The 20,044-nt window shown below is 45.7% G+C and overlaps 1 protein-coding gene across 1 annotated transcript in view; it reads right to left on the minus strand.

Annotated features, from left to right (window-relative positions):
• Nucleotides 1–4,221: 4,221 nt before the first annotated feature.
• Nucleotides 4,222–20,044, minus strand: part of PAFAH2 (platelet activating factor acetylhydrolase 2) — a 29,269-nt gene continuing 13,446 nt past the window's right edge. The window contains exons 7-11 of the mRNA XM_036834307.1: nucleotides 19,911–20,024; nucleotides 16,382–16,473; nucleotides 14,796–14,966; nucleotides 12,116–12,270; nucleotides 4,222–5,355 (exon numbers count right to left, since the gene is read on the minus strand). Of these exons, the coding sequence (XP_036690202.1) occupies nucleotides 5,261–5,355; nucleotides 12,116–12,270; nucleotides 14,796–14,966; nucleotides 16,382–16,473; nucleotides 19,911–20,024 (627 nt within the window). The 3' untranslated portion in view covers nucleotides 4,222–5,260. The remainder of the gene's footprint in view (nucleotides 5,356–12,115; nucleotides 12,271–14,795; nucleotides 14,967–16,381; nucleotides 16,474–19,910; nucleotides 20,025–20,044) is intronic.

The raw sequence follows: 20,044 nt of genomic DNA on the forward strand, positions 1-20,044 counted from the left end.
CTCCCACTCAACATTTCAGGACCTTCAGTTTACATCTGGTGCTTAGATGTGTGTGTTTGGATGATTGGGTGTGAAATTAAAACCCAAACCAGAACCTAGGAGTGTAGCCTCGCCCTGGTGGTGAAGAGAACTTGCACAGCTAGAACTGTGGTGTGGATTTTGATTTTTGATGTGAGGAGCAGGGAGATCAGAGCGAAAAGAATGGAAAAACTGTCTCTCTCCATCTAGCTCCACCTTCCCACGACAGTAGTAGCTGAGGGGCAGTTAGCAGGCTTCATGTGAGGAAGCTCACTGAAACTGGAGAAGCTGGAATAAGAATTAGACCAAGACCATTTGGGGCCATTCAGCACAAGGGCAGATTATACCTAACCTTATGGGTATGTAAGGAGGACCAAATAAAACAATACTAGTGATGGCTAATGTTTATTAAGCCCGTAATATAGACACTGTGCTAAGCACTTAACATGCATTATTTCATTCAATTATTACAACAACCCTAAGAGGTAAATACTATCAGAATTCCCATTTTACAAATGAGGAAGTTGAAGCTCATAAAAGTTAACAAATTAGCATAGAGTCACAGGGCTAATAGCGTTGGAGTTGTCTGATTTCTGACCATGTTCTTCGTCCCTGAACTGTTTTCCTCATCTGGCAAATCAGCAGAGCACCTGGCCCACAGTCCTCAGCAAAGCTCAGTTCTCTCCCCCAAACCCACCTCTCAGTAGCACTAAGGATATTGCTGAATATCAATACAAGTCATATAGAAATTGCTGGAGAGTTTGACCTTCTTGATTCAATCTCATGAAATTACATTCCTCAGAACTTGACAGTTTATTTTTTCTGTAAATTTATTTATTTATTTATATTTATTTTTGGCTGCATTGGGTCTTCGTTGCTGCACACGGGCTTTCTCTAGTTGCGGCGAGCAGGGGCTACTCTTCGTTGCAGTGCGCAGACTCCTCATCGCGGTGGCTTCTCTTGTTGCGGAGCATGGGCTCTAGGCACGTGGGCTTCAGTAGTTGCGGCACGCAGGCTCAGTAGTTGTGGCTCGCCAGCTCTAGAGCGCAGGCTCAGTAATTGTGGCGCATGGGCTTAGTTGCTCCGCGGCATGCGGGATCTTGCCGGACCAGGACTCCAACCCGTGTCCCTTGCACTGGCAGGCAGATTCTTAACCACTGCACCACCAGGGAAGTCCAGAACCTGACAGTTTAAAGATATGGGGAAGGTGCAAAGCCAAGTGTATCTATTAGGCCGTATGGCCCAGTGATTAAGAGCTTGGATTTTGATGCCTAAATTCCAGTTTTGCCAAAATCTTTCTGGTGAAAGCTTGATCAAATCACTTCTCTATGGCTCTGTTTCCTCATACATAAAATGAGGCTAATACCACCTGACCTCATGGGCTTACTGTGAATGGCAAATGAGATGATGCATGTAAAGCTCTGAGCACAGTCTGGGACACACAGTAAGGGCCCAATAAATGTCGGCTATTACGATGATGATAATACCATTTTCCATGCAGCTATGGCCAGGGACATTTCGCCTCTGCATCTGGCTGTGATGAGACAGAAGTGAGCTTCCTACTGACTTCCTAGGTCCCAAGTACAGAGTATGGGCCTCTCCTGTCCCTCTGTCACTTTGCAGGCCCAGAGGTAGGTGGTGCCCCAGAAGAAAAAGGGGGCAGACGAAGGTCCCCACAAGGCCAAGACATAGAGTTGGAATCCATCAATTGACATTCCAAGAGCCCAGTAGTCTTCTTGAAGAAGGGCAAGCAGGGGAGCTGTATCAGGACACATGCTGGCAAGTGGCTTGGGGACTGCTGAGAGCATAACAAGAACCCAATCAGTCTTAGCCTGACACGTCCAGGAAGTGGGAGGGATGAGGAATTTCATTCCATCCTGTATTTACTTACCATCCTTCCTAACGGACACACCATTCTGTGCACAGAAACTTCACAATATACCTATACCACTAGGATGCCTCCACAGGTACGGTCCTATAGCGGGATGGGGAACAAGAAGATGCAAAAGAAACCCAAGACATCTTCTTTGCTTTTGGAAAGGATTCACTAGAATGCAATTTATCAGCACATGTCAATTAATATGCAGGATTACCTTGCTTATTTAAAAGGCTATTTAACTGGTGCCAGTTGATTCCCCGGGAGCTAACAAAAAACCGGGACAAAAGACCAAAGGCTGAGCAGTCAAAGGAAGGATTACAAAGTCTAAGCACTAAAGGTAGTGCATTCTAGTTGCAGGAACGTCCCTAAAGCCCTCTCTCAGTGACTATTTAGTTTTACTTGAGACAGATGTAAATAACATGGCTGATCAGAAGTTATAAATTTGAAGTGAACAGGGAGAGCTGCTGGGGGGTGGCACAGTCAAGGCAGTGAAGAGTAATGGCTGGCAGGCTGACCACAAGGGAGACAACACAAACTACGAAAAGCAATGAAAAGAACTAAGAGGCCAGCAGCTGGGAGCCATGTAGTGTAGGTGCAAACAGCTCTCCACATCTTCACAGACCAGAGGGCGCCACTGCGCTGGCATTAGACCTGGTCACAGGTGTTTTTGCTCTCTGGGGATGGTATGGAATGTTAGGTACGGCCAGATGACTAGCTTTGGTCAATGAAATGTGAATGGAAATGATGAGGGTCACTTCTGAGCAGGAGTTTTAAGGGCTAAGTGGGTGCTTCACCATGTTCTCTTCCTGCTCCACCATGGCCAATGGCAACATTTCCAGATAATGGCAGCTCTGCCAGCCTGGTTCCCCAAGTGAGGATAAAAATGATGCAGAGGAGAGTCTCGAGCTGACCCACAGAGGACAAGAAGCATAGGCAAGAAATAAACTTTTATTGCTTTTTGGGATTGTTTGTCACTACTGTATAATTGAATCTATCCTGATTGAAACATTCTAAAAAGTTAAATGAGGTCAGATCACATTAAGAAGTGTGTGCATTATCTTTTTGGTAAATTACCCTTCAATATTATAGTCAATATAATATTGTGTGACTTAAAGGATAATTTTCAGTGAGGAAAATTCACCTACTCCAATGACATCAGATAAATGAGTCATTACCAGAACATGAACTGAATAGAGGAGATGGATCCAGTTTCCGAACAACTTCTTTCTCTAGGAAAGGTCCAGGTCTTTACAAACTATACCTGCATTATTTACGGGTCTAAGGCAGAAGTTGGGTCTCACGCTCTAATGCTGTCAGAACTGACTTCTCAGCATCTGCAGAACCAGCCCCAGGCACAAGGGATGGCTTCTACTGGTTCTGTGAGTGCTGAGGGGCTCTGGTCCCTGTCTAGGGGTTAAAAGGCCCTACAATATATCTGTATGTGCTCTCATAGAAGGAAATCCATAATGTGTGCTTGAGTAAAAACAGCGAGCCAACAACTTCAGAATGTACAGTCTTATTAAGTATACATGGAACATTTACAAAATTGACCTCACACTGAGGCAACAAGCAAGTCTCAGAATGAAAACCACATGGGTCATTTTCTCTGACCAAAAGCAATTAAGCTAGAAAACAACAGCCATAGGGTAACTAGAAAAATCTCACATGTTTGGAAAGTAGGAAACATACTTTTAAATAATCCATGGGTTATACATCTTTTCACTTAATCCTCCTAACTATTCATAATGCATATCCTCATTTTAGAAATGCAAGAACTGAGACTAAAAAGAGAACATAATTTGCTCAAATTTACCCAGCTAGCAGTGGTGGTGCCTGGACTCAAAACCACGCTATAGAACTCGAGAGCCAGGGCTTTAACGATATTCTCCTTATGCTATGTCTCACTGGAATCCACAGATCCTCCCCAGGAAGGTCCACAGCCTCAATGGATCTGGTGTTTCACCTCTGAGAAAGAATAGATGTTGAGAGATGGGAGACAGTCCCAGCTTGCTTTGGTGACACTGACCTTGGCCCTGTTGCGTAGAGACGCATTTCCCTCTTGCTCTTGCTTCCTCTGGGGTCCCCTACTTGGACCGAGGTGAGAGGTCTAGAGTAGTGGAGAGGGGTGTTTCAGGTTGACGTTCCCAGACAGCTTTGAACTAGATCACTAGGAAGACTTCCTTTCCTTTTAAAGTTTTTTTCCACATGGGTACAAGTGGTAAGCAATCAAAGAAAGACAGAAGGAAAAGTTACTTCCAGATGGCTCCCCATCTTGCTGTAATGCAGTTTAAATACAGAAAATATTCTAGGCAAACATATCATTAGGCAAACATGAGTATTAATATCATTCATATTATAAATGGAACAGAATGGAAATTCAACCTATATCTTGACTTAAATTTGAGACTAGGGCCTCAGAGCCAGAAGACAACTACAGCACCCTGATTCTGAGCAAGTTGGAGGCTCACGATATCTGAGGTAAGAGGCAAGACCAAAGTGTCCCTAAGACTTCTCTCTAGGGGTGGCTTCCTGAATTCGAACCGATCAAACTCCCTCCCTTTTGTGGTGAGGGCCTGATCAAATGGCTACTTAACACTGTTATTCTCCCTTCTCCACCCCAACCTACTTGTGTTGTTTCCTGTCAAGCTACATTTTCAGCAAAACTCTAAGACATCCAGAGCTTCTGAGGTACCCGCTGTCCCTCAGCCTCTCTCCTTATGCTATCAGGACAATGCTCTCTGCCCCTCCCACGGGCTCACAAGTATAACTTCATCCTGACTAAATGCCTGGGACTATGTTTCATGTAGTGAGAAGGCTTGAAAATAAACAGAAAATCTGATGGTGGTCCATATCCTAGAAAGCTACCTAAAGTGTTTAGAACTCCCCAAGCAGCCCTGGGGAGGGAGAAGGTGGAGGGGGAAGAAGAGATAGCACCAGGTTGGGCTAGAGGTCCGGACAGTGGGAATTTTCCCTCCATCCTTTGGCTCCATTTCTCCCACTGCAGAAGCCACACTGGCCCAAGATGAGGGAGTCAGCTGGCTGGGTTAATAGCGTTCACAGTGCTCAGCTTGGGGCTTGGGTCCTCCCTCGCCCCATCCCACTGCTTGTTCCCCACACCATCAGGGCTCAGTCCCCAGAAAGTCAGTTTGCCAATCAGTGAGTGACCCAAGTCCCAACGTGAGTTTATGATCAACAAGTCCAAGATCCAAGTACCCGGTTATCCAATCAGCAGTGTGATTACATCCTCTCAGTCTGTGCAGAAGGGTCATGATGACCACTTCCTGATAGGAGGACGTGGGTGTCCCTGGGCAGGCCCCAAATGGGAACTCAGCTCAGTGACCTTTCACAAATGACCCGCTGTGCCTACAGGCTGGACAGATGGTGTGGGGCCCCTGGGGTTAGTGATGGTCCAATGCCTTCAGTGAGGTTGTTCCATTGGTCATAGTCCTCTTTCAGGTCTGAATGAGAAAAAAACCAGGTTAGGTAAATGGTTGTAAGGTTACATCAAAGAGTAGCTACCATGGATTTAGTGGGTCATACTAGAGAGAGGAGCACCTGGGATACTAAAAGGACTGGTTACGGTGATTGTGATGGTGGAAGAAATAATGATAACTACTATTCATACATGTGCTTCATAAATGCCTTGCTTAACCCATAACAACTCAGTAACGATAATAATAACAGAAGGTAGCATTTATTGAAGGATAACTCATTCCAGGAACTTTGCTAAACATGCATTGTTTCATTTAATTTTCATAATATCCCTGTGTTAAGTACCATATTGGCCCTATTTCACAGTTGAAGAAACTGAGCCTCAGTGAAGCTACCTGATTTGTCCAAAGCCATTACAGCTGGTGAGTGGTAGAGACAGAATTCAAACCCCAGTCAGAAAGGGTGAGAAAGTGGAAAGCCCACTTCCAAGCCCATGGATATTGCTGAGCAAGAACAGATCCTTCACACGCCAACCAGTGAATGTGGAAGCAGGGCCACGTCAGTGAAGGGCAGAAGGCATAGGACAGCAACATCACGAAGCAGCATAATACCAGGTACAATTCAAGAGAGGGCCCTGGGACCACGGGCAGATGGATCTAATGACTTGGCGAGAAGAGTCAGAAAGGGTCCAAGGCCGCAGGCTGAGGGAGTAGGACACAGCTGAGCAGGCAAATGGTGTTTTTGTTCAAAACAAACAAAAAAGCTGGGACAGAAGGCAGTGACCACTCTCCTTCATCTTCAGATCCCCAGGGCCCTGCCAAGAACCTGGCATGGAACAGGTCCTCGACAAACAGCGACATATTCATTAATTCAAAATTTACTGAGCACACCACTATGTGCCACAGTTTGTTCTTGATGCCAAAAATACAGCCACAGACAAATAGAAACCCTCATCCTCCCAGAGCTCACAATCTAGGAGGCAGAGATAACAACAAACAAAACAAACTACATAGGATATGAAAAGGTGAGCTGCGCTGTGGCAAAAATGAGAGCCAGACAGCAGCAGTGCTGGTGGCCGGGCGATGGGGGTGACAGGAGGAAGGGACAGTACAATGGTTTTTTGGTTTGTTTTTTGTTTTTTTTAATAAATTTGTTTATTTATTTATTTATTTTTGGCTGCGTTGGGTCTTTGTTGCTGTGCACGGGCTTCCTCTAGTTGCGGCGAGCGGGGACTACTCTTCGTTGCGGTGCGTGGGCTTCTCTTGTTGCAGAGCATGGGCTCTAGGCGTGTGGGCTTCAGTAGTTGCGGCACGCGGGCTCAGTAGTTGTGGCTCGCAGGCTCTAGAGCAGAGGCTCAGTAGTTGTGGCGCATGGGCTTAGTTGCTCCGCGGCATGTGGGATCTTCCCGGACCAGGGCTCGAACCCGTGTCCCCTGCATTGGCAGGCGGATTCTTAACCACTGCGCCACCAGGGAAGTCCCAGTACAATATTTTAAAGATGGCTGTCAACATGAGTCTCACTAGGAAGGTGAGATTTGAGCAAAAATGTGGAGGTGGGAGTGAGCCATGAGACTACACGGGAAGAACACTTGAGGCAGCAGGAACAACAGTGCAAAGGTGTGAAGCAGGAGTGTGCCTGGGGTGGGGAGGCTTGTGCAGCGACAGTGAAGTAGGCCCGGGGAGCAGCCGCAGCAGGGACTCTGGGTGTTGGCTTTGTCTCTCAGAGAAATGGGAGCCACTGGAGGATCCTGAACAGTGGAGTGACAAGATCTGGCTTCCTTTCTGAAACGATCACTCTGGCTGCTTGATTGAGAAAGGACTGTGTAGGGTGGCGGTAGGGAGATCAGTTAGGAAACTCTTAGAGTAATTTAAGTGAGAGAAGAGTTGGACAGGATGGTAGTTGTGGGGGTGGTGACCAGTGATTACTTTCTTTTTTTTTAATAAATTTATTTATTCATTTATTTATTTTTGGCTGCGTTGGGTCTTTGTTGCTGTGCGTGGGCTTTCTCTAGTTGCGGCGAGCGGGGGCTACTCTTCGTTGTGGTGTGCGGGCTTCGCATTGTGGTGGCTTCTCTTGTTGTGGAGCACGGGCTCTAGGCATGCAGGCTTCAGTAGTTGTGGCACGTGGGCTCAGTAGTTGTGGCGCATGGGCTTAGTTGCTCTGCGGCATGTGGGATCTTCCCAGACCAGGGCTCAAACCCATGTCCCCTGCATTGGCAGGCGGATTCTTAACCACTGCGCCACCAGGGAAGCCCCAAGTGATTACTTTCCATTTGTATTTTGAAGGTAGAGCCAATAGGATTCTCTGAGGGATTAGATGGGAGGTGTAAGAGAAAGGAATGGGGACTTTGGTTTGAGTAACTAGAAGGATGGAGTTACTATTAACTGATGAGGGAAAGACTGCAGTTGAAAGCCGTTCTTGTGTGTGATGTCCCTAAGACGTCCAAGTAGAGATGTTGAGTAGTGGGTTATATAAATCTGATGTTCATGGGCGAGATCAAACTGGAGACATAAACTGGAGAGTTGTAAGCACAGACATGGCATTTAAAGCCATGAGACTAGAAGACATGAGGGGATACAGGTAGAGAAGCGGTCCAAGCACTGAGTCCTGGAAGCAGCAAAGCAGATGGAGGAGGAGCAGACACTGAGTGGGGAGGAGATCTGCAGGGGGACGTCTTGGAAGTAAAGACAGGGCTTCACAGAGGAGGGCGTCACCAGCTCTGTCAGCAGCTGCTGAGAGTCCCAGTGAGATGAGGAATGAGAAGTGACCGCTGGATTTAGTCCCGTGAAGGTCACCGGTGACCTTGACAAGGGCAGTTTTCATGGAGGACTGGGATGCAAAAGGCTGACTGGAGTAGGTTCAAGACAGAATGGGAAGAGAAGAATCAGAGAAAGTGAAGACATTCTTGTGAGGAGTTCGCTATCATGAGGAACAGGGAAACAGGGTGGTAACTGGGAGGCAAAGTGTGGGTCAAGACAGATTCTTTTCAAGAGAAATTTCAGCATGAAATAAACCAGCAGAGGGGGAAAAATTGATGATCTAAGGTAAAGAGGAGAAAATTGCTGGCGCAATCATCCTGAGCAGACCAAAGAGGGTGACATCCACCGTGCAGGTGGAGGGGTTGGCCCAGTTAGACAACTTGAGTAGGAACCTCTAGGAACCAGACGGAAAGCTGAGTATGTGCAAGAAGGTAGGTAGATGCAGTGTTGGGATTTTGAGGAGGTACTGACTGCTTCCATTTTCTTAGTGAAGTGGGAGACAAAGTTAAGCAGCTGAGAGACAGGATGGGGGGGAAGGTGTTAGAGCTTTGAAGAGAAAGAAGAAGGTGTGAAATGGTCTTCCAGGAGAGTGGGAGGGAGGATGAGTAGCTGGAGACAGGAGCTGCATGTAGTTCATATGAAAGAAACACCAATCTTCTTAACAGAAGGTAACACAATCCCTGTGTCAGCGGAACATGTGCTCTCAGAGGTATTTTTTAGGATCACAGGTATTTTTTAGGAGTGGTGAGAAGTTCACCTGAGCCACCTACAACCTATTGTAGTTTCCCACGTGACAATGTACTGTGGGAAATGGCCACCAGAAAGCTTTTCTCTTTGCAAAACTAATTACCCCAAGCTGAGAGACTTTGCCTTTTTTCACTGTCTTATCTCTTAATCACTTGGATACTGCAAGAGCCTCCTAGCTGGGCTCTTTGCTTGGAAGGCTCTCAAACTGCCCCATTTCACCCATCCTCCGTGATGCAGCCAGACTACAAACACAAGTCTAATCATGACAATCCCTTGCTTAGAACCCAGCAAGGACACTCACAGCCCAATTCAAACTTACGGGACTTCCCTGGTGGTGCAGTGGTTAAGAATCCGCCTGCCAATGTAGGGGACATGGATTCGATCCCTGGTCCGGGAAGATCCCACATGCCGCGGAGCAACTAAGCCTGTGCACCACAACTACTGAGCCTGCACTCTAGGGCTCACGAGCCACAACTGCTGAAGCCCGTGCACCTAGATCCCGTGCTCCACAACAAGAAAAGCCACCGTAATGAGAAGCACATGCACCGCAACAAAGAGTAGCTCCCCCTCGCCACAACTAGAGGAAGCCCGCACACAGCAACGAAGACCCAACACAGCCAAAAATAAATAAAAAATAAATTAAATAAATTTAAAAAAAAATTCAAACTTATTTCAGCAAATACATGGGCTTCTAGATCTGGTTTCTGCCCACTTCTCTACTTTATCTTCCAACAATTCACTATCCTGAACTCCAAATACACTAAACACAGCTTCTCAAAACTGACCAAGCCCACACCAGTCTTTGTGCCTCTGTCTAGAAGACCCTTGGCCCCTCCCTGCCTAGTGAGCGTTACTCATCTCTAACATTAAAGACAAGCATCATTTTGTCTAGGGAGCCTCCTTTCTTAGCTGTCCTTTCCGTTCCGTCAGAGGTAGGGCCTGTCCTCTGTGTCTCCCGAAGACTCAGTGCATCCCTGGGTCAGCAGAGCCACTGCCAGAACAGTGCAGCAATGAAGCACCTGCGCTTTCCAATCAGACAGCCGAGGGGGCATTCTGGTTTTGCCACTTACTAACCAGATAACCTTGGATGAATTACTCAAATTTTCTAAGCTTTAGTATCCTCGTCTGTAAAATGGAGTTAATAATAAAAGCACCCATTGGAAAGGGCCATCTGCAGGATTATACATGCTAATGTAACTAAAGTACTTAGCAGAAGGCCTGGCATAAAGCACGTCCTCAACAATCTTCCTACAATCTAAGACTCTCCTAATCTTCTGCTGGTCTCCAATAGTGAGTATCTTAGCTCAACGGACATTGCTACTCAAGGGAGAGCAATCATGCCATGGTGGGCTCCCCTGTCATCTTTAGCTCTTCCCTAATGATATGATGCCTAAGAGGAAACAGGGAAAGTGGGCTGAGGACCGTGTAATCAGGCCCCATTAAAGTCTTGAGACATGGATCCATTCCTCTCCTACCAAGTGATAAGAATGATGCTCTAAGGTCTCTATTAACCCTAAAGGCTCTAAACCCATGCTGGCACAATGGCTCATGACGAGCAAGATGAAGTGAACAGGCATACATATTAAAATGTAAATTTAGGTTCAAAAAGTCAATACATTCAAAATAGGACAGATACATTTTAAAAGCAAACTCAATCCAAATCAGATTTGTTTGGCACTTGGTGGAAAGGTTAATACACTCAGGCCATCCAACTAGAAGTCTAGTGTCCAGAGCTCAGAGGTGACAGTCCTGCTGTACCAGGCACTGGCCAGACCCCATCAGGCATGTCGTGTTCAAGTCAGGGCAGCACATGTTAAAAGGCACACCAACAAACAGCACATCCAAAGGGGGAAATAAATGGCCCCAAGGGAAACTGCACAGGGAACAGGTGGAGGTACCAGGCACATTTAGCTTAATGAACAGAAAACTCAGAGAGGACACCATAGGTGACTTCAAATATCTAAAGAGCTGCCATGTACAGTGGTCTGAGGCTTCTCGGGGTAGCTCTTGAGGGGATACCCAGGGCAAGTGGGGAGGAGTTACAAAGAATCAGATCTTGGTCTTAGGTTAGAGTTAGGTCAAACCTAACTTCCCTTCTGAAGGAAGCTGCCTTGCACCCAGCACCTGCTGAGGGATCAGCCCTGCACAGATAATGGTAGCCTACTCCGTTCTGACTGGATCAGAAAGGGACATCTGATCAAGAGAGCTCCGGGCCCGGGTTGGGCGGTGGCCTACAACGTGTTTCGGCAGGTAAAGATGAGCTGGTACAACCAAGTTGTTTCTCTTGGCAATCTGGTCTAAGAAATCCCAGAAGTATGGCGCTGAGCAGGGGGAGCTGAAGATGAAAGGATGCCACGGGGAGACAGAACAAGCCGCAAGCGGTTCAAGCCAACCGAAGTGATGAGGAAGCAGAAACAGTGGATACGCAGATGCTCTCAGCAAGAGTAAAAGCACAGACGGGAAAGAGGAAAAATGCAGACCAGAGCAAAGAGAAACAGAGATGTCATGAGAGGAAGAGACAGAGAGACTGAGCCCATGAGAGAGACAGAGAGAAGTCAGTCCTACAAGCTACCTCGGTTCCCGTAACTTTTCCCTTCCCTCCCTGGCCAGGTGTACTCTCATAAACAAACTCTCCTTTCTTCTCGAGGTAAATTAGTGGATCTCTAGTCCTTGTAACCAAAAAAAGCCTAACTAGAATATCAATTCTTAAAACTATTGAAGTTTCCAGTGACGGAGAGCGCTAACCCTCAGAGCAGCGCACTCTCCATGCTGCGTGACCACACAGCAGGGAAGATAATGAGAGGATGTCTTCTCTGGGTGGGAGGCTGGACCAAAGACCTCTACAGGTCTTGCCATTTGCTGGTCTGTGATTTATGACATGAATCATCATCCTTCTATGCTTTTTCTTTTTTTAAATAGCACTTCCACAATTTAGCCCACCTATCGTCATAACCTCCTCCACAACACAGATAAGGTGAGTGCTAATGAGTTAAAACAGAGGTAGTGGAGTAGAGAGAGGTGAATGTTCCATTTACAGTGAGGAAACCAAGGCTCAGAAAAGTTAAATGACTAGGCCAAGATCATTCAGGTGGTAAGAGACAGAATCAGGATCTCCAAACTTTCAGCTAAGTGTTCTTTCTAGAATTCTATGTAACTCTCTCCTTCACTCACGTTTTGGCATAAATCTCCCTGATCCGAGACATGTCAGTATAGATCACTGTGCAGGGAAATCTAAGAGACCCCCCCCCAGCTGCCCCACGAGCCCCAGTTCTCTCCTTACCAAGGTGCTTCTGCAGGAAGGCCAGCATGGCCCGCACCACAGTCTCCTGACCTTTATAGGGGTCCAAGCTCCCATGGGTTTGAGTGGAGAAGAATTTACCAATCCAGTTACCAGCCACAAAAGCAAAGTCAGTTTGACTCCGATGAACAGAACCACTAAAAGAAAAGAAAAACAAGTATCTGGTAGGGCTCTGGAGGCTAGGGCACATAAATATTTAAGCACCTACAATGTGCAAGGTGCTTTACATGCATTATCTCACTTAATTTTCACAACTATCTTGTAAGGGAAGTATTTTCCTCTTTGACAGACCAGAGGAGAGAAATGATCTGCCCAAGGTCACACAGCTAGTAAGGGATGGAGCTAGGATTTGAAAGGAGGTATACCTGCCTTCAAAGCTGCTTCAACTCCTAGACCATAAGGCCGGACTATGCAGGGAAAAGGTGGAGTCAGCTGGAGAGCGGATGGGGCATTGAGGCGAGGTCTGCAGCACCTGCCATTCCCACGTTATTATAAACTATCACAGACTTGCCATTCCCATGTTATTATAAACTATCACCCCATGGTTTTTACCCAGTGACTTCTGAACATTCACAAAACTTATCAGCTCCATCTTTAGCTCAGAACTGTACACAAAGTAAACAGGAAAAAGAAATAACTTGCCATTAAGTAATCAGAAAAGCTAGGGCAAGTGCTTGTAAAAGAGTGTTTCTGGATCAGAATTTAAGTCCTTTGACATCAAATGCACTTAATTTGAAGGTGAAATTCTCACTAGGTTCATTTCTAGCTAAATTACTCATAACTAAATTTACTAGTCAATTCAATGAGGGAAGGAAGATCTAAATGTTAAACTCTATTTGATATCATGCAGAAAAACTGACTTTAAAATGGATTATCTAAGGCACATATGAAAGTATAAAGAAAAATATAATGGATACTTGAGTATCCAGCACTCAGTTTAAGAAATAATATATTGTCATGAGTTAAATCCAGGGACTTCCCTGGTGGTGCAGTGGTTAAGAATCCGCCTGCCAATGCAGGGGACATGGGTTCGATCCCTGGTCTGGGAAGATCCCACATGCCGCGGAACAACTAAGCCCATGAGCCACAACTACTGACCCTGCGCTCCAGAGCCTGTGAGCCATAACTACTGAGCTCACGTGCCACAACTACTGAAGTCCGCATGCCTAGAGCCTGTGCTCCACAACAAGAGAAGCCACTGCAATGTGAGGCACGTGCACTGCAACGAAGAATAGTCCCCACTCTCCACAACTAGAGAAAGTCTGCGTGCAGCAACAAAGACCCAACGCAGCCAAAAATAAATAAATAAAATAAATTTATTTTAAAAAAAAAAAGAACTAAATCCGCAGTTTTTGTGTACCCCTTCCCAAATGCTCTCCCTCCCCTCCAGAGGTCACGGTTATCCTGGATCTGAATGGCTTAGGGAAACTGTCAAGCAGTCCTCTGCTGCCATGAAATCAAAATGAAAGGAGAGGGGCTGGCCCCAAGGAAAACAGCCTGGGCCAAGATGGGCAAGGGAAGAAGCCATGGCCTACTGAGCAGACCCTAGCAGTCCGGGCTTTGGATCTGGCATTTCAACCACCTGAATGAGTCCATAGGTCCATGACATGTAGTTACTTGTCATTTTGCTGAAATAGGACCTGCGATCCTTGAATCAAGTGGGCTATTTGGCTCAAGTACAGGGCAGGACCAAGTCAGAGACTTGTCAGTGAGACTTTAGCCCTGCACCTGTAGCTCTAAGCCACTTCCTATGTAAAGTTCATTTCTTTTTTTTTTAATAAATTTACTTATTTTATTTTATTTTATTTATTTTTGGCTGCGTTGGGTCTTTGTTGCTGCACGTGGGCTTTTCTCTGGTTGTGGCGAGCAGGGGCTACTCTTTGTTGCAGTGCGCAGGCTTCTCATTGTGGTGGCTTCTTTTGTTGTGGAGCACGGGCTCTAGGCGTGTGGGCTTCAGTAGTTGTGGCACATGGGCTCAGCAGTTGTGGCCCACAGGCTCTAGGTGCGGTGCACGGGTTTAGTCACTCCGCGGCATGTGGGATCTTCCTGGACCAGGGCTTGAACCTGTGTCCCCTGCATTGGCAGGCGGATTCTTAACCACTGCGCCACCAGGGGAGCCCTAAAGTTCATTTCTTAAAGTCACTCAAAATCTTCTCTCTGTGAAAAATGTCTCCTAAAATCAAACCATCTGACAGTGTTGATGACGGAAGTGAAGAGAATGTGGTTTCTCTCAGGCAGAGAATAGATGGTTCATGGAAGATACCTGAATTTAGGTATTCAGGAAGGTCTCTAAATATCCATCTTGTGAGTGTCAAAGGTCTACTATATCCATACTCTTCAAAAGATTCAATAAAATTCCCAAATGAGATTAGAGATTCCTGGAGTCCACCCAGACCCACACCTCTTCCTCTCTAACACATAATCCCATAACACCCTGTCATAAAGTCATATAAACTAGTGAAGAAATCACTGTAGGTGGAGCTAAGTGGAGAAGAAGGACAGATATGAAATTCCAAAGGAATCAAGATTTTGAAATTCAGGAGGTATTCATGTATTCTATCAATGGGTAGAACTTCTGGATAATTTAGAGGAAATTACGGGAGCCACAGCTGAGTAGAAAATGGAGAGGACACTGGGGATCATGATCTTGGAGTTTACTCACAGGACAGTTATGATCCTGGATTGGTCATGCTGGGCACAAATCTTCTTCATCAAGTTGACGCTCTCCATTGTCTGGAATTTCTCAGCATTGATGAAAAATATAGGGCCTCGGGCCGTGGGGTAAAAGTCACGTTCCAGAGGAAACATCCAAGCATCCAGAGCCACAGCACACCTGGAACAGGACCAGACATGTGGAGCTGCCATGTAGAAACTCAAGCAAGAACAGTTAGGGTAGTTCTCCCTTCAGCGGGGTAAAAGCTCAGAAAGCGAGGAAGGGGAACCAGGGCCCATACCCTTCAGTTAGGATCTTGGTTAGAGATCACTTTTACCTGTCGCCAAAAATCCTTCTAGATTTTTAAACTCTCTGAAAACAAGGATCAGACTTCCTCCTTCTCTTGGATCTACTCTCAGGCAGCTGACTTGAGTCACACAGAATGGCACTTCATTCATTTACTCATTCGTTCATTCACCTCATCAAGTACCTACTATGTGCTTAGCCTTGTGCTGTGGATCTAGAGATAAATGACACAGTTGTTGCTCTCCTGGAGCTCCCAGAATAGCAGTGGAGATAGAACACACAAGGTAGCAAAATACAGTTTAGTGCCCTGGTTGCACAAGCTGCTAAGTAAGCCCAGAGCATACGTGGCAGGAACGTCAGGGAAAGCCTCCTTGGTGCCACAACTCAAAGTCATGGCCAGTTTGTCCAGCAGTAATCTCTGTCACCAAGGGCAAAACTAAGGCCCTAAGATTAGCATCCTACTCTCCCCCACCCCCAATGCTCCTCCAGTCTCCTCCATCTCAATAAAGAACAATCATCTTCCACTCAAATGATGGACACACAGATGAAAAACCTTGATTCCTCTCTTTCCTTCACCTCAAACATCACTAAGTCCTGAAAATTCTAAAACCTATCCTGACTCCCTTCACTTCTCTCCATCCCACTACCTCCATCCTAAAGCAAATCCCTCATTTCTCACCTTGACTCTGAAATAGCCTCCTTGTTTCCAGTCTTATCCTGCTACAACCCACTCTTCACAAAGTGGTTTTTAAATGTAAATAAGATTTTTCTATACTTAAAATCTTTCAATGGTTTCCTGTCATACTTAGAATAAAATCTAACTTCCTTACGCTGGCCAAAAGGCCCCATGACCGGGCCCCTGTTTATCTCCCTGATCACACCTTGAATCGCTTCCCCCTCGCTCACTATGGTCCTCCCACACTGAAACAGCAAGCTTCTTTCCACCTCAGGGCCTTTAGCTGTTCCCTCTGCCTAGAATGAGCTTCTCCTAGACCTTTATGTGGATGGCTTCTTTGCCTTTGAGTCTATCTTATGTCACTTTCTCCAGGAAGCGTCCACATACTCCAGCTTATTAGCCTATTTTACTTTCTTCGGTGCACTTGGGTGCCAGGGATTTGATTACTTGTTTACTAGTCTCCTCCCACAGCAACATAATTCCATGAAATCAGAGACCTTGCTTTCTTCTTCACCACTGAATCCCCACCTCCCAAAACAGTACCTAGCACAAAATACATGCTGAATGAATGTATGGTGTGTGGAGCTAACAGCAGCATCACTGGGAAACTCACCGAAATCGGGTCTCCTTGGCCAAAGCCAGAATAGCTGTGGCCCCTCCAAATGAATGTCCCATTACAGCCACGCGGCTCATGTCAATGCTGCCCTGAAAAAGCCAGGTCAGAAACACAGGGGTGCATTTTTAGGAACTCTTCAGGGGCAAGAGGAAGAAACAGTGAGACAATGATGCAGAAACACAATACAGTGGGCGAGACCTCCAAAACCACGGTATTAAGCGCCTCTTGCCCACTGGAGAGCAACGGGTCAGGCCATCCCTGGACTGAACAGCCTTCTCTAGGCAGGAGTTCTGAAAACCACATTTTTCGTCTTTATTTTAATAATCTTGCCACCTATAATATCTGGGCGAGGTAGATATTCAAATATCTATGAATAAATGAATAAACAGAAATTATATGACCTATCAGTACAAGAGCACGTTAAGAATAAGAACTCTCAGGACTTCCCTGGCAGTTCAGTGATCAGGACTCAGCGCTTTCACTGTGGTGGCCCGGGTTTGATTCCTGGTCAGGAAACTAAAATCCCGCAAGCCGCATGGCGCGGCCAAAAAAAAAAAAAAGAATAAGAACTCACTTCATTTAGATCCTTGCCTTATAACCAATCCAACCAGAGGGATGGATGACACATGCACCAAGTCAAGGACAGAATGGGGGCATTCCTACTGCCCCTCCACTTTGCTCTGAAGCAAGAACTGCTTGTACCAAAACCAACTCAGGTTCTACCTCCTCCGACATCTGTCCTGACTTTTATCTAGCAAAGTGAGCCTGCTCGCTCTAACGTGCTCTGCAAGCATCTATTTCTGGTTGTCCCTAGAAGCCTTCAGGACATGGCTATATAAAAAACCACTGCAGCTGCCTGCTAAGGGGCTCAAAAAATCGCTCCAGGATTTGCTGCCCAGCCTCTGCCCTGAACCCATGCTTTCCTTTGCTCTTCCCAACTTCTATCCCAAGTTTTTGTATCTAAATTCTCCCCTCTTTGCTCAGTACCTTTGGATTGGTCAAGGCCTCTTCAGCTTTTTTAATAAGTTAATATATTTACATAACTCTAAAATCAGGAGTATACAGAGAAGTCTCCTACCTACCCTATTCCCTTTCCACACAGTTGCCCACTCCCTACCCAGACAGGTAAGTTGCTTGCGTCTTTGCAGAGCTTACTTATGCCTACACAGGTAAACATGAATATATACTTTCCCCCCTTTTACACAAGTGATATTGTATCTTACTTTTTTTACATAATAATATTAGTACATAAAGGGCTTCCTTATTCTTTTTTACAGCTACATTTGATTTCACCATGGTACAGACAGCTAGTGATCACCAAAACTGTTCTTCTTCCTGGACACACAGCTAGACTCTATTTCCCAGCAGTTAGATGTGGCCTTGTGACTTGATGTGAGCGATAGTGGTCTTGTGATAGAATATGAAAGTGATTATCTCCATTTACAGGCATGGTCTATAAAAACTCTTCCATACAAACCTCCATGCTCTTTCCCATTCCTGGCTTAACGTACATGGTGAAGTTGGGTTTCACAGGTGGAAGAGGGTAGAGCGATTAGAAGAAGGGAGCCTGGATCCCTGAGTCAGCCCTTGCATAGAAGCACCCATTTTGGACTTCAGGTGGGAGAGAAATAAATTTCTCTTTGTTAAGCCATTGAGATTTGGGGCTTACATGTTATAGCAATTAGTATTATCCAAAATAATACATCCATTGTTCCATAATCTATTAAACCAGCTGTGGTCACTTATGGGTGAACATTTAGGATACTATCAATCTTTTGTTATTACAAACAACACTGGGATGAATAACCTTGTACATACATCATGTTACATGTGTGCAGGGATGTATAAAATAAATTCCCAGAATTGGAAATTGCTGGGTCAAACACTATGTGTATTCGTGCTGTTGAGAGCTATTGCCAAACTGCCCTGCATGGGGCAATCTGCACTCACTCTGGCAATGGAGCAGAGCCTACTTCCCCACAGCTTTGCCGACAGGGTGAGTAAATCAATTTTTGGATCTTGCTCAATCTGATAGAGGAAAATTCACTTAGCTTTTTTCATTCTGTATTTCTCCAAAAGGCTGCCTCTTAACTAATCCAACTACACATAGCCTGCCATCCCCCACTGCCTGTCTCAGGCTCACAGGCCCACAGGCCTGAACTGCAGTGCCTGGCCCTGCTTATCCAGTGGGGACTGATGACATACACCATATAGCGGGCAAAGTTCTCTAGATTTCAGGTCCTGCCTTACCTATTGGCCATTCAGGCTGATGTTTCTTCCTGGAAGACTTTTCCAGAGCCTTTAAAAGATATTTTCTAAAGAGGCTTTGGGGCACACCGCATAGGCAAAAAGCCCCAGTTTAAAGTTTGACTCTACCACTTGCTTAGCTGTGTAACCCTGGGCAGATACATAGCCTCTTAGATCCTTGGTTTCTTTCTATGTAAAGAGATAACAATGCATATGTTTGTGAAAAGAGCTCTTATCATAGGAAGTCCTCACAAAGGAGTAATTATTACATATTTATATATATATATATATATGTATATACCATTCTCACTCATACAATGGAATATTACATGGCTATTAAAAATCATGCCATAGAAAAATATTAACTGGAATAAGAAGACATTCATACTGTTTTGCAAAATGAAGAAAAAGGCCACAAAACAGCTTGTATTAAATAGTAACATTATTGTTTTTAAAAAAATGCATCTTAAAAGAACTGGAAGGACAAACATCAAAATGTCCAAAAAACTCCGTTTCTTTTTCCTTCATGCTTTTGTGTGATTTCTTGGTCCTCTAAATAAAGCCTGAGCTACTTTTGAAATTACGGAGGAAAGGACTGGATAGGGGAGGAAAATGTGCCTTCATAGGCACCAAATTCCATGGGGGTACAGTTTCTCTCCTCCTGGGGGGTTCTTGGGATCCCTTTAAAGGCAGGAACGAGCCTGCAGTAGACAACACACGTTGTATGCGGCTCCATAGCCCTTCCTTTGCGGAACAAACCATCACTCCCTCACCCATGCGGCCCCGTGGGGCTGTCAGTCCTGGTGCTCAGGTTCCCCTGACCCGGAAATGGGTGTATAATGTAGGCAGGCCAACCAGAATACCCTATCCCTCTGGCACAGTGACTGGCCCGGAACGGGCATGTGACCCAAGCAGGCCATGGCCTTTCCAGATTGCTGAAAGCTACCAGAGTTTCTTTTCCTTTTAGGTCTGGAGCTGAGTTGAGATGCAGGCTTGGAATATGCCAGCAACCACCTTTTTTGCCTAATGGAGAGAGTCTGGTGAGAATGAAGCCCATATACACAGAGTGGAGCTGAGCCGGAAGAAGGGAGAGAGTGCTAGAGCTTTGATGACAATGTTTGAGACCCTGGATCTAGCCAATCTGCTTTTGGTCTTCCTACTTAGTTGGGCCAATAAATTCTCTTTTGGTTTAAGCTAGTGAGTTAGGCTTCTGTTATTTGCAACCAAGAAAGTCTTGATGAATAAAATGTGCTCCAGGTCATACCAACCGTTGCCATACCTTCAAGGTCATCAGATCCAACCCGCCAGGCACGGTGTTGAGGACAGTCTGCCCAGCAGCGGCCTCTTGCAGGACAGTTAACACCCTCAGGCACTCGCTTACCCTCTGATGCACCTGCAACAGACAGTCCCAGT

Source organism: Balaenoptera musculus, chromosome 1, assembly GCF_009873245.2.
Source record: "Balaenoptera musculus isolate JJ_BM4_2016_0621 chromosome 1, mBalMus1.pri.v3, whole genome shotgun sequence".
In the NCBI taxonomy this organism is placed as follows: domain Eukaryota; kingdom Metazoa; phylum Chordata; class Mammalia; order Artiodactyla; family Balaenopteridae; genus Balaenoptera; species Balaenoptera musculus.